General features: G+C 33.2%; 1 protein-coding gene and 1 pseudogene across 2 annotated transcripts; one reads left to right on the forward strand and one right to left on the reverse strand.

The window, feature by feature from the left end:
- Positions 1 to 6,104: 6,104 nt before the first annotated feature.
- On the forward strand, positions 6,105 to 10,608 carry LOC140827520 (ATP-dependent Clp protease proteolytic subunit 6, chloroplastic). Of its 2 annotated transcripts, none has more exons than XM_073190204.1 (9): positions 6,105 to 6,265; positions 6,395 to 6,459; positions 6,706 to 6,775; positions 7,312 to 7,513; positions 7,626 to 7,691; positions 7,887 to 8,027; positions 9,010 to 9,063; positions 9,510 to 9,602; positions 10,227 to 10,608. In XM_073190204.1, exons 1-9 carry the CDS (start codon positions 6,177 to 6,179, stop codon positions 10,272 to 10,274), a joined length of 828 nt encoding a protein of 275 aa, XP_073046305.1. In that variant the 5' UTR covers positions 6,105 to 6,176; the 3' UTR covers positions 10,275 to 10,608. The 2 variants fall into 2 exon arrangements, with proteins under 2 accessions (XP_073046305.1, XP_073046312.1); XM_073190211.1 differs by having other exon boundaries at positions 6,709 to 6,775.
- Positions 10,609 to 11,009: 401 nt separating this feature from the next.
- On the reverse strand, positions 11,010 to 15,090 carry LOC140827531 (uncharacterized; annotated as a pseudogene).
- Between the last annotated feature and the right edge of the window lie 4,079 nt (positions 15,091 to 19,169).

Consider the following 19,169-nt stretch of genomic DNA (forward strand, 5'->3'; position numbering starts at 1 on the left):
AATATTTAAATGTTTAATATTTTCATTCATATTTTTGGATGATATTAAAACATTATTAATATAAAAATATATAAATTTAAAATAATATTTAAAATATTATCTATCTTTCTTTGAAATATATATGGTGAATTAGTCAATCTTATTAGTAATACTATACAAATATAACGACCTTGTGCTATGTAGAAAACTGTGAATTTTATGTTTTCTTCTGTCATCTGAATTTGATATAATCCGGACTTACAATCAAATTTACAGAATATTTTGACATTGCGTAGACAATTGATTAGTGTTCTCTACTTAGTATAAATACCCATCAAACTCTAGAATTTTATTAATTTCTTGATAATTAATTAGTAATTTAGTTTTGTTCTTTTTTATTCTCCATGTTACCAGAAAGCCTGAGTCGCTATGTGCTGATATTTTTCCTTTGATTAAACAAATGGTTTAAATATTCATTGATAATAATCTGTATATCTTTTTGATCTACTATGTTCATTGGTATATGTTTACATATGACGAAATAATATTCCTTGCCTTCCTTAATTTTAATGCTAACTTGGAGTTGGTGTCTGTCCCAACATGCCAAAAGATCCTTATTATAGTTTTCTCTGATCATTTTCTTGCATCTTCTAGGGATAATTTTAATTCAAACTCTATATCCTTCTGGTGTAAAGATATTTCGAGGAATTTTATTTTTTCTGGTTGGAGGTTTTGATATGCTCTTAATTGAAACATTATTTCTTCAAACCGTTTAGAATCTTTCATTTTTGGGTTCAAAATTTTTCCTTCATCACCACGCTTGATGTGAAACTGGATTGAAAATTTTCTATAAAATGTCTTTATTAGTCTCTGGACTATGACTTTGTGACCATATGTTTTTGTGAACACTAATCTTTAGTATCGTTTTCTTGTGTGTAGGATTTAAACATTTGCAAAACATTATTTCCTGGCATAATGTCTGTCTCTGTATCAAGAAAATAAATCGATGGTGTTTTCATCCTATACCAAGGTTTTTGTCTAGCACTTCCTATTAATATTTTTGTTATCTTAATCATTTTACGTAAAATTAAGATTCGCTTGGAGAAATCTTGTCCATCAATATGAGGTAACACTTGTTAAGATCGATTATGGGGGTAATCGTTGAGCTACAATAGCTCGATTCTTGAAATATTGAACACCGATGAATTAAATCGAGTTTGTTAAAAACCAAGCGGAAGATACTCGAAATAATCCTTCGTAGAAACCGATTAAATATTTTGTAAAGCATTTAAAATATATGCAAGTTGAATGAGTAAAAATATTTCAGTTGAAGCATTTTATCAAACACTTGGTATACGATATTTTGGTATTTGAAGAACACATAAAATGCTTCAACAATACTTCTTTAAAAATATGGAAATGATAAGTAAATGCAATAAACAAATAGGCACGAATTTGTTTATGGATGTTCGGAGATTTCAACACTCATACGGCACCCCTTCTTCCCCTTGGGAAGGATGCACTAGAAGACTTTGATTTATACAACACCTTGTACAAACCCATTCAGCTAGGACTTACCCATTGCCTAAACTGAACTCCTAGCACTCAAGATTGTAGGCAGCACCTCACAATCAGCATATTGTTTAATGTCTCATATGCAAAGACTACATACACAAGTTTTACGTCTTTGTGCAAGACTCACTCAACTAATCGTTGAACTTCAACTCTCTCGTATGTGTGTGAGTGATCGTGTGTGAGGAATATATCAGTTACGGTGTACATCTCAAATGTATCCTCACACAAGGGCTTGCGCTCTCAACTAGCTGATTTCTTCATGCTAATTGCCCATGCTTTGAATTCTCCTCCAAAGCTCTTGTTTGAACTTCAATATGTTGTATTTATAGGCTCCAACACTGATATATACGTTAGACAAAAGAATATGACCGTTTGAAAAGTTTCTGTACTGTTTCCGAGATTGCAACGGTCAAATTCAGCTTGCTGGGCATTTTCCCGACTGGTCAACTCTGGTCAACTCAACTGGTCATTCAGTCGGACTGGTTCAGTTTCAGTTGGTCAGCAGCTGGTTCAGTTCAGTTGGTTGGTCAGCTGGTCAGCAGTTGGTTCAGTTTCAGCAGGTGTGCTGAAATCAGTCTAGCTGATTTCAGTTTGTGCAGAACCAGTAGCTTCATCGTCATTTATCAGAGCATCGTAAGCTTCGATTCAGACTTTGACTTCTCAGAATGATTTGTAGATCTTTATCTTATCTTTCCAACGCATACTGAATCGCTTCGTTTCGATAACTGAGCTGAGAGCTATGACCAAAATACGGCAGCTGCTCAAACACAACTGATTGCTGTTTTCATGTGATCAGTTCGGTAATTGAGCGATCAGTTAGACCATGATAACATCCAATTTTGCCCAACTGACGTGAAATACGATTTGTTCCAAATTGAGTTTTCTAATTAGTCTAATTGGCGGATTGTCATTTGGATCATCCAGTTGAGAGATATCTTCAAAACACCGAAGCTTGCCAGAAATTCAGTTTGTGCAAAATTCAGTTTCAGCTTGCTTCTTGTGTTCGCAACTTCACACTTGAGTAAATATGTTAGAAACACAATAACAAGTTTTGTTAACATCAAAATCAAGATTGCGAACATGAAATATTCCAACAAATTCTTCTTCCAATTCTTTTGAAAATACTTTTCTTTTTGTCGTATAGATTCTTGCTCCGGAAACAATATAAACAACAAAATATTCTGTTTTATGTTGTTCATATCCATCCCTGCTAGGATGTATATCGAGAATGAGCCCATGATCATTGGATTCTCCTCATTCTATCTGCCATGAATTCCATTTCATTTCATTCTCTAGATGTTTCCAAAGTTTGTATTTCTCGAGAAACTCTAGCACAATAACCAATTGAAATGGTTCTTTTTATGTGATTCCTTTGATATGAACTTTAAAGTAACAAATATTATTCACTCTTTGTTAACTTCCTATCATATGTTGTTCCAAATAGTATATATATTATTACAAGAAAATCGATATCTTTATCTCAAATACTATTCCGACTTTTCTCCATTCTTCTGGGCATGTAAGCTTTATTATTGTCGAAAAGCTTTTTAGTACTCGTTGAGCTTCCTGGACAAGTTTTTTTTCCCACCTATGACTTATTATTCTATCTTCTTGAAAAGATATTCATCTTTATTCCAGTCTAAAACTTTGATTCTTTTATAGTCAATTTTTCTTGGATCTGAATATTTTTTTCATGTATTAAAAGAAACTCGATTCTTTCTGGATAAATTACTTGAGCAACTTTTCTAAATGCTTATGGTATTTTAATAAACTCGTTTCAAATAAAAAATTCTGAGTGAAGTATATTAGATAAAACATCTGAAATTTGATAGGTAATAGAATAAGGTCTATTACCATCTTTCACTTGTCTCTTTTCTTTGAAATTTTGATGTAATATTAAAGCTCTGCTGAAATCTCGATCTACCAAGTTGTTGGCAATTCTTGGGTAAATTACTCCTACAATTTTTCCTACACATAGATTATTTGATATTGTTCCTAGTATTGAATTTTGAATATTACTAATTCGTTTATCGTATATAACAATGCCAATATGTGAATCTATTTTTTCTTTAAAATTAGCTTTTATCATATCTGAATTGCTCTGATATGAATCCAGGTCATGGTTTGTGCGACTTTTATCTTGAGTTTTGTAATTCAGCCTTAATTCTTTATAAAGAATTAATTGCATGTCTATCCAATTTGTGGTAAGTTGCATAAGGATTGTCTTTTCTCTTCTAGAAACTTTATAGATTATAAATACTCTCTTTCTTAACTCAAGATTTCCTAAGAATTTTTCTACATGTCCTGCAGAGAATCCTTCATATCTCTGTAGGCTATGATTTTCTCTTATGATTTATTGGACCATGTTATGAGATATTGTTGTCTGACTAAAGAAACCAGACAATTCTAAATGTGTTTCGTGTCAAAACACTTCATCTTCAGTCAGATTCTAATCATGTTCCATCAGATTCTCCCCGACTCGATATTTCTTCTTCATACATAATTTTGTCTAAAGGAATATCTTCAAACTGATATATTTGAACTACATTTGAACTAGATCTTGGTAATAAACAATTTCTTAAATATCTGGAGTTGGTTCGAAGCGTTTTATCCTTTTTTTTGTCATTTTCTGTACAGTTGGTTAAAATATGACATTTTGCTCCACATGTTCAGCAAATATAATCTTGAAAACTTTCACTAACTCGGGTTTGAGCTCTTCTGAAATTTTTCTTTTTCGGTGTATGTCTCGTGGTCTACTTCTTTGCCTTATTTGTCAGATCTGACTTTTTGTTTAGATCGTACTGTTCTTGGTTTCCAAGAAATATTTTCCCTTTTGAAAAAATGATGAGATGTAAAATCCTTCATTTTCTGTCTTTATGGCTTACTTTCAATTATTGTTGGAAGATCATTTTTTTTTCTACAACATAAAGGAACACTTATTAATATCCCTTAGTTATTTATAATTCTTTTATAATGTTGTCGTATCTTTTATAATGTTGTCGCATGACACAACTCTATAAATTTTCTTTTGAGAAAAGATGTCATTTCCGACATCTGAATTACATCTATATTTAGTTAATAACATAATATATTCATTCATCAAATAGATATCGTGTAATTCAAGACTATACAAAGTTTGAGTATATATTTTTTCTCTGTGTCTTGACTGTTAACATACACTATAGATTGTGTTTTAAATAGGGTAGCCATTTTCCCAACTATCTCGCTAATAGATTATCTGGCTAGGACCGACTCTTTAATTTTTGATGAAGTCATGTCCCAGGCGATTTTAACTGATCTCATCAGATTGATTTCTAAAATTTTAATGAATCTTTATTTGTTGAGATCAAGTGTGTATACTGCAATTCTCATAGACGATGTCCAATCATCTGTGAGATCTTCGCTGTTTTTGAAATTCAATAAATCAAAATTAAGCATAACCCCATAAGGATTTATTGATTCTAAAACAGACTTCCCATAGAATGTTTGGTGCAAAGAAATTTGATTTCTAGTCGAACTTGTTCTTGTTGGGTGTGGTTCTCCACTTACTTTGAAATATGTTTGGGGTCCTTTCATATTTGTTTTATGAGATCCACACTTTTTCTTGGTGGTTCATGGGAAGATGACAAAGTTATTGAGGGATGTTCGTCCCCTGCTGTATTCATATTCATATTTACTACCTTGAGATTCACAAAAGACTTTATAAGGTCTTGAAGATCTCCTAGACCAATCTATTCTATAGTTGTCATCAATTTAATTTTTTTTCTGAGACAATTTTAATCAGATTGATAATTTTTTTCGTAGGTTAAAGATTTTGCATTACCTTAACCTTCTTTTTTTAGTATAATAAGGATTTGATACCAAAAGATGATGGTAACTTCCTTTCGAGATCTTTTTACTAGAACTTGGTTGTAGTTCTAAAGTTTGGATTTTTGTTTGAATATCTTTTAATGTTCCAAGAATTTCTTCTTTTTTTCAAGGATTTCCTCAATTTTATGTGATACGTTGCATAATTATTATCATAGTTCTATACTATCTTTTAAATCTCTTCAAGATCTTTAGAGAGTTTGAGGAATCCGGCATTATTTTTTGGAACCTATTACTTTGAATCATAAGTTTATCTTAGAACTCTGATTTGTCTCTCTTTGTTTCTGATGTCTGATCTTGTAAATATTTAATATCGAACATATGTTTATATCCATAATTTTTGAGAAAATTTCATCCTCAAACATTTAATTATCATTTTTGGTCTAGTTATAACATCGAGATATTTTTTATCATTTTAGGTTGATTCGATGAGTGCCCCCACACCATATCAAGGGCCAGGATTTCATTTCATGGGAGGGGGGGAATTTAAAAAAAAAAAGAATGGGTCAAAAAAAATTGTGGTCCTTAGATGCACCCCTATCCTACAGGGATAGCATGAAATATTCCATCATTTTGTCAAAATTTGAGACTTCAAACTAATATTTTAGGTATATTCCTAAAATATAGAGATGATTCATGATTTTATAAAAATTAATTAAGATTTATGCAAAATTATCTATTAAAAAACCCGAAATCCATTCCTCACTCTTCATTTCGCGATTTGTACCCTCCTATTCCCTCAGAAACCTCGCAAAATGGAGATATCGGCAATTGCGGGGCCATTAAATTTAACTGTAGCTTCTATTCGTCATAGAAGTTCATCATTGCCATTATGTTATCAGAGGTATTCTAATCCTGCGTGTGGAGTTATTTTTACTGTTTTTTATTTGTTAGCTCGATTTTTTTTTTTTGGATGAGCATCGTTGCCTAGTTTTGTTGTTCTGATTCCCTTTTTTATTTCTGTCTGCACCAGAAATTTGGGGTTGAGACCTGTAGTTTCAGCTCTGTCAAGCTCCTATGGTGATTCTTCGGTTCATGGTATGCTTACAGTTGAAATTGCAGTGATACTTGTGCTGTTCAAATACTTTTAAATGCGAAGGGAATTAGTTTCAAGTTTCTGTAGCTGACATGGTTTTCTGAGTATTTGTGATGAACTGCTGAAATTTTGTAGTTTTTCATCTAATTGTGTGTTTGAATTGGATGCGTTCTGTGTAAGTGGGAGATAGGGGAAGGGATTCCTCCGTCAGGAATGATATTGATAATGGTGTTAATATTGCGTGATAGCAGGATTTACTAGTAGAACAGGCGGATTGCCATCAAAGGTTGACCAGAATGATATTTTTGCTGATTACAGGTTCATTGTTCTGTCCTTGAAATTTTTGGATAATTATAACTCTTGTCAGCTTAAGCAGCTTGAACTTAGATTTCGGGAGTTTCTTGGATGATACTTGATGCATGCTTGATGATTTGGCACTTTCACTAGCTGCTGTCAAATTCTGCTCTTGCTTGATGTTTCCTATTGTTCATGTTTGGAGAGGGTAGGATTCAGTCTTTGGAAGTTAACTTAAAAACACCCACTTGCACATGAATAGACACTCAAATACCTGGATAAAGATTAGAGACATGGCTTAATAAATCATACTATTTTTTTGTTGGTGTATTTTCATGATCCTATGGGTACATATTTCATTGTTTAGGTAACAAATTTGATACCTCGTTAGCAGGTAAGAAGAGTTTATGAACAATAACTCTAGCATAATGTTATGGGTATTGGTCTGTTGACTTTTAGTTAAACCAGAATTTGATAATTTCTTATGAATTTGATATCTATGACATTACTTACACTGTTTTTTAATGGATGGTAGTTGAAAGTATGTATTTTTTAACCAGTAATGGCGTTATAGAAGCCAAAAAGGGGAACCCACCCATCATGCCTGCGGTGATGACCCCAGGTGGACCTTTGGATCTTTCTACAGTATTGTTCAGAAATCGTATAATCTTTATTGGGCAGCCAGTTAACTCACAGGTGGCTCAGCGAGTTATATCACAACTAGTAACTTTGGCTGCAATAGATGAACAATCAGATATTTTGGTGCGTGCATATTTTCTTTCAAATTTTAGAACTCATAATCATAATCGAAGTTAAGATTGTCATACCCTGTTCATGACTGTTGTTTACATTTATTGAAATTTCTTCTTGTTAGATTTATCTGAACTGCCCGGGTGGCAGCACCTACTCTATCTTAGCAATATATGACTGCATGTCCTGGGTAAGATTCACGCATTAGTATTTTTTTTTGCAATTTTTGTTTAATTCTACGTGAGATTTTTTTCCTCCATAAGCCTAAATGCTTGAATTTCCAGAAGGGGATGCCGAGTAGGTTTCCCCTAAGTTTTGAGCCTGAATCTTTCTACTTGTTGCTTGAGTTTTCTGAAAGTATTTTCTGCTCTAATTGTTGCTTTAGATTAAGCCAAAAGTTGGTACAGTATGTTTTGGAGTAGCTGCAAGTACAGGTGTGCTTCTTCTTGCTGGTGGAGAAAAGGGAATGCGGTATGCCATGCCAAATGCCAGAATTATGGTACATCAACCACAAAGTGGGTGTGGGGTATGAACTAACTCTTTTACGCATACAATTTTTAATCTAGACATTAGATCCTAGAGTGGGATCACCACACTCCATTCCACGATCAAAATTCATTTTTCTGTCCATCCGAACCATATGTATTGTCCTACTGTGCTGCTCTTTTTTGATGCTTTGTTGAGCTGCAACTTTCATTTGCATTAATAGTTTCAAGAATGTTGCTTTGAGAAACTTATCAACCTTAGATTTAGTCCTTAGATTTAGTTATATGAAACATGACGAATCCATGCAAAAAAGATGGTCCACATGTGCCCTACGTCCGAATTGGTGTTGTCTTTGCAAGAATGATGAAGAAAACCAAGATCATTTGCTACTACATTGTTCATTATCTTATAGCATTTGGATCAAGGTGATACAAGAATTGGGATTTCAGTGGTCGTTTCCAAAGGAAGCCAGAGACATGTTTGTACTAAAGCCGAGCCTGCAAGCCGGAAGAAGATCATCAATTTTCTGGTATTTGACAGTACATTGCATATTTTGGACACTATGGTTGGAACGCAACAAAAGAATCTTTCAAGATCAATCGGAGACGGTGGATGAAATATGGGAATTAATAAAATTTCGTGTTGCAAGTTGGTTGATAGTTTTGCCAGAATTCAAGCATCTCAGTATCTCGGATTTAGTTAGGAATTGGAAATTAGCTTGGTCGTGAAAATTACCGTTGAATTCGTAATTTGGTAGTTGTAATATTAGGCGGATTACTTATCCGCCGATGTAAACAATCGTTTTATAATAATTTTGTTTCTTTTCAAAAAAAAAATATGAAACATGACGAGACTGTCATTTGGTATGTGTCGAACTATTGTTCAACTTCAGGGCACCAGTAATTAAAGGTCACTCAATATTGGTTCATATTGAGCTGGCATCCCTTCCTGTCATCATCATCCACATAAATGAATTCCTACATTATTATATTTGGGATTGACTTCACTTGTTCTGTCTGTAGGGTCACGTGGAAGATGTACGGCGCCAAGTAAATGAAGCAGTTCAATCCCGTCATGTTAGTTCCCTCATTGCTCGTCTATATACTCCACTGTTGTCTGAATAATTATCAAGTGTGACTCGAATTTTAAAACCATAAACAATCAAATGTGATCACTTTTTTGGTCTATTTGATGGGGCTACTAATATATCTTATGATAGTAAGTGGAAAACCTTACTCTGATCCATATATTTTTTATTTGATGAACAACTTGAGATGTTTTAGGGTACGATATTTTGGAACTCGACTCTTGAGTGATCATTTAATAAACTTGGTGGCTAAATCTTCTTTTTCTTGTCTTAGTGGATGTACCTATCTTTGCTTACCGTTGCTTGATTATAAGGTTTGATTAGTTGAAATTAGTCAAAACTTGAACCTTAAGTTTAATCCTTCCCCATCATATGTAGTTCCTGTTGGGGCTTAGTGGATGCAGTGATATTCTAAGTTTCCATTATTTGATGCAGAAAATTGACAAAATGTATGCTGCATTCACTGGACGAACTCTTGAGGAGGTGCAAATGTACACAGAGAGAGACCGGTTTTTGTCTGTGTCTGAGGTGATATTATGTGATGATGCGGTGTTTTCTTTTTTATGTTTCTTACATATATGAAAATTTTAAATATGGTAAAAGTAAAAGATAACTTTTAGCTGAGGGGAACGCACAGTAGTGGTAAAACTTATGAAATGGACGAGTTCCTTTGGTGATATTTTAATGGTTGGTGTTCTTTGAATGGCGGGACCGTAGGACGTCACAAGTCAGGCAAATTCCAATTTTTGAATGTGTTGAGAAATATCAATAAGTTGCAGATCTGACCAATGATAGCTCTTATGCTTGCATGTACGACGTGTATGTTTCATACACATCATAAAGCAAATGTTATTAATGATATGGTTCGAAATGGAAGAAGAATTGTTGTAGATATTAGGACCTCTGTGGGATTGCCATTTATCTTATTTTCATCACTTTAATAACTCTACACCATTTGTTGCTTCATATATATAGATGAGCAGTAGATCACTGTTAGATCATTGACTAATTGGATGCATCGTGCATCTATGTAATTGGAACCGGGATAGGACATCCATTTCTCAAAAAATATCTGATTCTCATTTCCCATATAAAACAAAGATTATGTGAAATAACATCAATATCCTCGCCCTACTCTGTTCTTCCTTGCAGGCTTTGGAGTTCGGGCTAATTGATGGGGTGCTGGAAACTGAGTACTAAATATGCTGGCATCCTGAAAGCTGCTAAACCAGTCTTGTTTAAAGTTTACATGACAAGGCACCAAAATTGAGAAAATCACGTGATTTGTACGTTTAATTAATGTGGAAGGGTTGGTTTTGTTTAAAGAATGTGGGATATTCTTTTGAGATACATCTGGATGTTATTATATCTCAGAGAGCCAAAATAGAATGGCTTTCCGCTGTTGGTTAAATGGTTAAAGTGTCTTTGTTCTTTGATTCTGGATAGATGTATATTTGAAATATAAATGCTTATTGGGGTGTCTTGTGTCTCAAATGTGTTCATAGAATATCTTCAAAGCAACTGGATTGCTGAACCTTCTCATGTCTAAGTGATCAAATTAGGAATTCTACTTGAATCGGGATATTGTATTTATATTATTCATATATGTATTTTCTACTCCTAAAAATATCATGCATAATTAAATTATTATCAACTCTTGATAGTACTATACACACACACACACACACACACAAATTTATTAAATAAATAATTGTGAACTCGTTAACACGGATCGACGATCAAACAGCGCAGATGTATCGAGGGTACAAATCTTGTTCATATAATGAAAAATGAAAATTTCGAAGGACAAAATTTTCCACGACAACAACGTTTTGTGAAATTTTTCACTAAAACAGGTAATTCCAGCCTCCTCATTTAATTAGCTGTTAAGCTAACTTGCACTTCTTTCATTACATGGAATCAATTATAAACTCCTTCATAAGAAATTTTTTATCTCCATCAAACTATCGTCGCTAAATTCAACTCTTTGAAATTGACTATCTCAACAAGAACACATAATCTAAGACTTTTGTGACTCTTAATGGTTCAAGGATACAACAATATGTAGGTTTACAACTTCATGTGATTCAGAAAAACATTTATTCTTATTCGAGCTTACTCTAATTAGCCTCTTTCTTTTCATCAACATCTTGATCAAGAATGTCAAAACTCAAGCACCCATAAGATCATGGTAATGACTACTAGTATATCGTCCCATGATCCCCTAAGTCTCACTAATAGTGCCTACAAGAACATTAAGTTATGGTTAGTGTATAGTACAGTTCTTTCAACTCATATATCCAGATCGAATCCGCAATCATTAGTATATTGAGAGTTACAAATGAATTCGATAACGATGCGATATATCTTTGAGTAATAATAATGACATCGTATGTTCAACTAGAAATATATCTTTCCGTAAAGCTCATAGTCTTACTATAGCTAAAGACTTCTTGCACTATTAACTTATCAGATTACGTAAGATATCTTCACTCGTAGGCGAGCGATGAATCCTCGACTACAATGCATTGACTCCTACGTATTTCAAAACTACATCCAACCTGGTCACCTGATGACCCTCAATGGAGTCGGTAAACAGATCAAAGTGCATACTAGTACGTAGAGTCTCTACGTTGTCCCGGGTCAAAAGACTAATGATGTACAATTATAACTGCAAACTATTCCACTCGATAAGTGATAAGCACTTCGAAAGTTCGAGATATGATTGTTCGGTGCATCATCAAATTATCACTCATCTGCATGAATAAACATCTACATGTCCTTACTAATGAAAAATGATGTTTACAGAACAGTTAGTCTCAAGCTCAAACGATTTTTATCTTTATTTTAAGCGGCTGAATCGACTAAGAACATGCAATATACAATAGACTTCCTAATGAATTTTATAATCTTACGTTGCGAGGCAGACCTCAAAGTACCTATTGTATACTCAAAGAATTTATCTACGACGCTTGCATGAATATACAGATAAAGTAAATGTCACAATTTGATAAAATCGTAGAATATTAGTAAAATAAATCAACTACTCTAACATCCAGTACACAAAATAAACCATAACACAGGATTATTTGAAGAATTCCGCAGCCAAAGCTTCCTCCATCAAATGTATAGTTTTTGCCTGTGTTGAGATGCCATTCATTTACCTGAGAGCAAAACATGAAAATGAACAGGCGAGGTGAATTAATTCACTCGATATTATCATTTCATATAAGATTATGACCTCCTATTTAACAAATCAACTAAAAAAGATATTTCCTTGTATGAATGGACTTTACCGATGCATGTTTTTGGTGCAGACGCTTATATATTTGAGATATAATTTTATATACTGTGAAACAAGAGATCGATATAGTATATTATCAGCCATAAAATGATATGCTTAATAATTGTTTTTGCATAACGCATGCTTGTCCCCCCAAATATTTAAGAATAATAAATTCAGAAAATAAACTTGTTCACCTCTCGAATGATAGAAAACCATAACACGAAAAGTTTATAAATGTACTCCAGAATCCAGAAAGCTCAAGGTTGAAAGAAGCCTATTGCATGGCTTCAAGAAATTAGTCGCCCTCATTTTTCTTTTGGAACCAAAAGTTGGTCCAATAATTCATTATCTATGATCGTTGCTAGTTTCTACTTGGAGTGGAATAAGCACGAGTATAACAATGTTCATTAAAATCCACAGACTTGAAATGCATGTGTGCGCATACCGTAGTTTTGACGGACCCTTTTGAACCTATAAATGGCTATTACGAGGGAACCAAATTTCATAGACTTCAATTGTCCCATGTATCTGCAATCAAACAATACAGTACAAAGTCCAGTGTTCAAGAACTGAATATTTAGTCAAGACTAAAAGAAGAGACTCAACAGAACAAATCAACCGTCCAGGTTTAGTAGAGGTTTAATTTGGCTGCTGCAAGAGATAGTAATGACATGTATATAATATGGAAGATGCACTTCTAATTTTGCCCAAGCAATAGTAGAAGGGTGAGAAAACCAGTTTGAAGAGTGATTTTAATACTCACACCATCTCAGCATAACGAATTCTCCAAGCTGGAAATCCCAGGTGACATCTTGCAGGCCCATAAATCAACATGAGATCAGGTTCTGGTTCTCCATAACCTGATTTCACCAAAAAACTGGCATGTTTTTTTTGAAAAAGATGATAAATCAGAAAACATGGAATTGGGGAAACACACAGGCAAGCAAACAAACCTATCACTCCGAGAGCAACGGTCATATCAGGTTCCGTCAAATTTGGCTTATCTGTACCGGAATTATGCTTCTCTAGAAGAAAATTTGCTGTTTTGGCAACTGCATGTTTCCCATCTGTAAAAGAAATGACTTCCAAACTCATGTATTTCTGCTCAAGAAGTGGGTCACTCGTAGTTTCCTGGGTAAGGATGATTGATTTAGAGGGCAATGTCAGCGGGATTTAAGAGACAGAAAAACTACAAACTATCTTCGTGTAAGGCAGCACCTAGGAGATCTCTTCACTTTTCAAACTCAGAGTGAGGGCTTCTTTAGATTTCTTCAGCACTCCTACAGCATGAAAGGATTTGTAATCACGATGCTCTAAGGTCAACAAAAGGTTAGCAATACACCATCATGGATTAATTAATAGCAGGGATCTTACCTTCTGTATCATATAGACACACTTTCTTTGTTCCAATAGCTTGAAGCTACCTCAATAGGTGAAGAAAATTTGTAGTGCGAGCGGCTTCTTCACTATCTATAACAACTGACAGGTACTGAACTTTATTGATGTCAAGATCTCTATAACTCTTCAGGAAGCCACTGGAGATAAGGAAACTCTCAAGTGCGTTGACCAGACTCAACAAGAAGTACCATATACTCACGTTCAGATGCATAATGAGCCAGAGAAAACGAAGCCCGATATGGCCACACTGTTAGAATTTTATATCTGATAAATACCACAAATATTTTTTGGAAATAAAAAGGAGATTTTTTAACATACTGAAACATTAAAGTTGATTGCATTCAGGAATTTATTTCTCTTGCGTGTGACAAGCCTTTTATATCACATTGACGCATAATTCTGTTAGTTGTCCCACATCGGTTAGATAAAATACCTAGGAATTGTATATATGAACTTGGACAATCCTCTCCCCTTAAGCTAGTTTTTAGGGATGAGATAGGTCAAAGTTTCAATCTTTATATGGTATCAGAGCTCAAGCTTCACCGTTATGTATTAGACTGCCTATAGTTAGACCATCCGTTCTGCCCATGGTTGGGTCATTTGTAAACTCTACGCTCCGAATGTTCATTCTTGAGCGTGGGGGTGTGTGTTAATTGTCCCACATCGGTTAGATAAAATACCTGGGAGTTGCATATATGGACTTGGACAATCATCCCCTTGAGCTAGCTTTTGAGGGAAAACTTAACCGATATTCTTCTCAAGAGAATCTACTATTAGAATGAGTAGGATTGCGCATGGCTGAATTTTTTATTATTCGTGGACAATAAAGATCAATCATCATATGAACAGCAAATGCAATGTGGAAAGCACCTCGCCAATTTTGATGGAACTTTTTGTTAAATTTCAATGCAACCCCACCTAAAACGTAAAGTAAACTTGAAAAACAAACCCCCATCGAGCAACAATTGTACCATCCATACCATCGAAAAGAACTAAAATACGCACAAACTCACCGAGCCAATACGGACGCATACCTTCTGCATTTCATCCCCTAAGTCCAATATTCTGCAAATACCCCAACCTGCAAGTTAGTCGACAACAAATTCCTCACAAAAAATGCAAAGTCACAAGCAGAAACAGTAGACACTAAATTATTCAACAGCTAAAGATAAAATCAAATATGCAGTAATAAAAAAAAAACACAAATAATCACTAACGCTGATTCAATCCACCGAAGAAACACGACCAAAAGAACGAAGTCAACCTTCAGCATATCTGTTCAGAGGAACAAAAAAGAGCCGCTTGAAATAGGTCGATTCTAACTGAAAGACGACATTTGCGAGTTTCGGGTTGGATCGGGTTGTCGAATGACCCGTAAACTTTTTTTTTGAAAATATATTTTTTTATATTGTAAGGTTGAACAAAATTTATCGTATATTTTTATCATTTAATATTTATTTTGCATATTTTTATTTTTTTAACAATTTTTTTATTTGATTTAGTAAATATTATTTTAATTTTTTACGATTAAAATTTCAAATTTAAATCGAAAATTTTATTATTATGTGTTTAAATTAAAATATTATTATTATTTTTTATTTTTTTGAATTTTTTTCATTAATTTTTTTAAAAAAATTTAAAAAAATTAATAAAATTCTGGTTAGGTGGATTAGACGGGTTGAGTCGGGTTATACGAGTTCGTGTTTGAGTCGGGAGTTTTCGGGTTGCTTCGAGTTCGGGTTGGGTTCGGATTGAAAAAAAAATAAAAAAATTTCATGAGTTGACCCGAAACCCGACCCAACCCAACTCACCCGATTGACACCCCTAGTTTTAAACGTCTTCTAGTGTGTGCCTAGGCGTTGGCAGTGCGTGTGTTCGTGAGAGAGAGAGCTGATAACCAATCAAAACAGAACACGTCATTAGTTAATGCCTTTTTATTTCGACACGTGAATCTCTTTGGGCCATGGAAATCATGGGCCCCATTTATCTGATTCACCTCTCATCTCAGCTCCACATAAACCCATTAAGTTCAGGTTTTGGGCCACAAATGGCCCAGTGCACGTTTGATGCTGATATCCAATCAGCACTGAACACGTCATTATTAGTTATTAAATAGTCTATTCAATTTTTTCACGTCCCTGTGAATTCCTATGGATCGTAATATTGGCGAATTCTTTAGGTAGTGATCGAATTCCATACGATGCTGATTATATTAAGGTGGCACGGATGAGTCGGGTTTTCGAAAATTTGACGTCTCATAAAAATTGAGTCATCCTCACGTATTTTTCGACATCTTATTTTAATATTTTATAAATAATTAATATCTACAATATATTTTATTATATCGCAAACATAACTCGTAAAATACGAATAAACAAGTCCTTATGACTGTGAAACAATATGATGATCAACATTTTTAGAAATTACTTTATCCAAATACTTTAACTAAAAAAAAATCGCTCAAAAGATTCTTCAGCTAAGTTATCGTTATCATTATTATCATCATATTCGACAACTTTAGGCTCTTCAAAAGTAATCGTAGAATCATCCTCGACGAATTCACAGCCATCGATGCTCTCAGCAATAGCATTGTCTACAGAGCTTTTGCATGCAATTCTCTGCTTTTCATGATTTACAAACTCCTCCCCCTGGTCGCAGGCGTGCTTGAAGGCTTCCCATTTATGCGCCAAGATTTCGAGACAAGAGTCGCTAGCCAGGGTAGACACGCCTTTCGGCTGCCCTTCACAACTTTGTTTAGCTTCCAAGAAATTGCTTATTTCCTCGACAAACTCTTGATATGAGTTGTCGATGGAGTCTATTATGTCATCCATGCAAGAAAGTTCACTGTAAATGAAATAATGTGTTAATAAATTTTATGCAAATTTGTCTTACCCGATTCCTAAATTCTGATCAAAGAGGCTGTATTTCTTATCACTACAAAAAAATCATCAGGTGTTAGTAACGGTTTTTCAAAAACAGTCCCAAAATTTTGCGACGGTTTAAAAAAACCATCGCAATTATTTAAACATTTGCGAAGGTTATATTAAAACCGTCGCAAATTTTAGCGACAGTTTATAAAACGATTACATGAAAGTGTTGGAATATGAGAATCAAACATACGGAATAAACTATATCTGCTCAGAACTGAATAGAATAGAGGAAAGAAGTACTGGAACCACTGTGGATAACAAATTTGGGCAACAACTTGATAAGAGGTAATCATTTACTAAATCTGATAAGTATTTCATAAAATATGGCACATTGTATCTGAAAAGATTTCATCAGAAACTTGTTACATACATAATCGCCCTAAATGACTCGCGATATTCAACGTTCCACCATTAATCACCACAAATATTATGTTAGTAACGAATTCGCTACGCTATATTGGTTTATCTTCTCAATGTGGATGTATCCTCTCTTAAATCTACTTCCAGATATATGAGTTTTGGCTCATCCAGAAAAGATATTAGTGATGTACAAAAGGTAGATACTACACTATATGCATGAGTTATCTCCCGCCTACGTCTCAAACACCATGGATTATACGCGTCCCTCGTATTTTTATGGAAGAAAATCCTTTGCTCCACTTGGTGACATATTTTCTTTTCTGCTACATCATATAGATGACCCATATCTTTTATTATTTGGCAAATAAATCTTTATGTGATCATTGTGATTATACTATATATAATTGCGTAGCATGAAATTTTTCGGAAAATATATAAAGTACATCGTATCCATTAATTTACGCACAATTCAAAATATAGTATAAGCGTCGAGTTTTTATTAGTTTTCAATATATTTTAGCAAATAATATAAGATTCTTGTGTTACATTAGAAATTTTGCATGGTAGCACGTAGTAAAGTGGGAAATCAAATTCTCATTGTTTGAAAAAAGAATGATGACAACAAGTCTACAAGTTAGTTTCTTTGTATGATTCCTAAGAAAGAAAGAATTTGTAAAATCAAACAAGAAAAATTTATCCCATAAATGATCTCCAAATAATCACTCAAGAAACAATTTTTTTTTTAAAAAAATATCTCAATCCCATAAAATTATTCTAGAAAAATTTGATTATAATCTTCGAAACACAATGAATCGCGCGGATTCAAATTCTCACCTTCTGTTTGTGTTTTAATATATTTTCTGTTTAAAACATATATTTATTTATAGCTTTTATTTGGATTATCGATGCCCTAATTATCACAGTAGAATGATCTAATAGATGATAAATAGATATAAAAATCTAAACCGCAAAAATTGATAAAATATGAAGAAAACATAAAAAAAAATAGAGCTCAATAAATAAATAAAGAAAAAAGAAAATGACCTTGAGGAGAGGAGATGGGAATGGTGAAAATTGGTTGCGGACTGCTGCACTGTTGAATTGTGAGAAAGATGGTGAATTAATCGAGGGTTTTCTAATTAGGGTTTCCTTTAACTATAAAAAGAATTATAATCATAATCCTAAAATGAAAAAGGATAAAAATTAAAATACTTAAAGCCCAAATAGCCCATTAATTTGCATAATTTATTAGGCCTGATTTTTATTTATTTTTAAAAAAATGACAAATTTATATAATCCACTATCAAATATCAGTTTATTTATATATTAGTTCCTGATAAATAATTGTACACTTTGGATAAAAACTGAAAAATTTATTTAAAATCAAAAAAGGGAAAAAAATTCATTCTAAGCCTTTTCTACATTTTTTTCCAAAGTTACTTTTGATTCATATACGTAAAAAAATTATTTGACTATTTTCTATTAACAATAATTACCTCTTTCAATTCAATCGAGATACGATTTAAAAATCTAATTAAAAATGTCTTCAACCATAAAAAAATATAAAACATCAAACAAAATAACATATACTTATTTGAAAATTTTAAAAATTAAAAACTAATCAATCAAATAAAGTAAAAGAACAAACACCGTATAAAATATATTTATTTAACCTTTTCTATATAAACATTATAAATATTAGTAAGTTATACTCCATTGTTCTATTATGAGATAAAAATATATATTAATAAAAAAAATTCAAGAACATTACCAATACACTCGCTCATAAAATTTCATATTTTATCGTATTAATTGCAAACAAAATTTCCAAGATAGAATAATTTTATAATTTCCTACTTTATGCGTGTGAATGAAAGAAGAATATTCGTAAAATTTAGTATTTACATGTTCCATGATTTTTTATTTTTTTTAAAAAAACTATATATTGCTACTATTTTTCTATAAAAATTTAAACAAGGATCGAGAATGGCTGACTGCTAAAACGTTGAAGGCAAAAACTTGTGTGAGATGGTCTCACGAGTCGTATTTTGTGAGATAGATATTTTATTTGGATCATCCATGAAAAAATATTACTTTTTATACGCAAATTATTATTTTTTG

This window comes from Primulina eburnea, chromosome 1 (assembly GCF_022965805.1).
Source record: "Primulina eburnea isolate SZY01 chromosome 1, ASM2296580v1, whole genome shotgun sequence".
NCBI classification, from domain to species: Eukaryota; Viridiplantae; Streptophyta; class Magnoliopsida; order Lamiales; family Gesneriaceae; genus Primulina; species Primulina eburnea.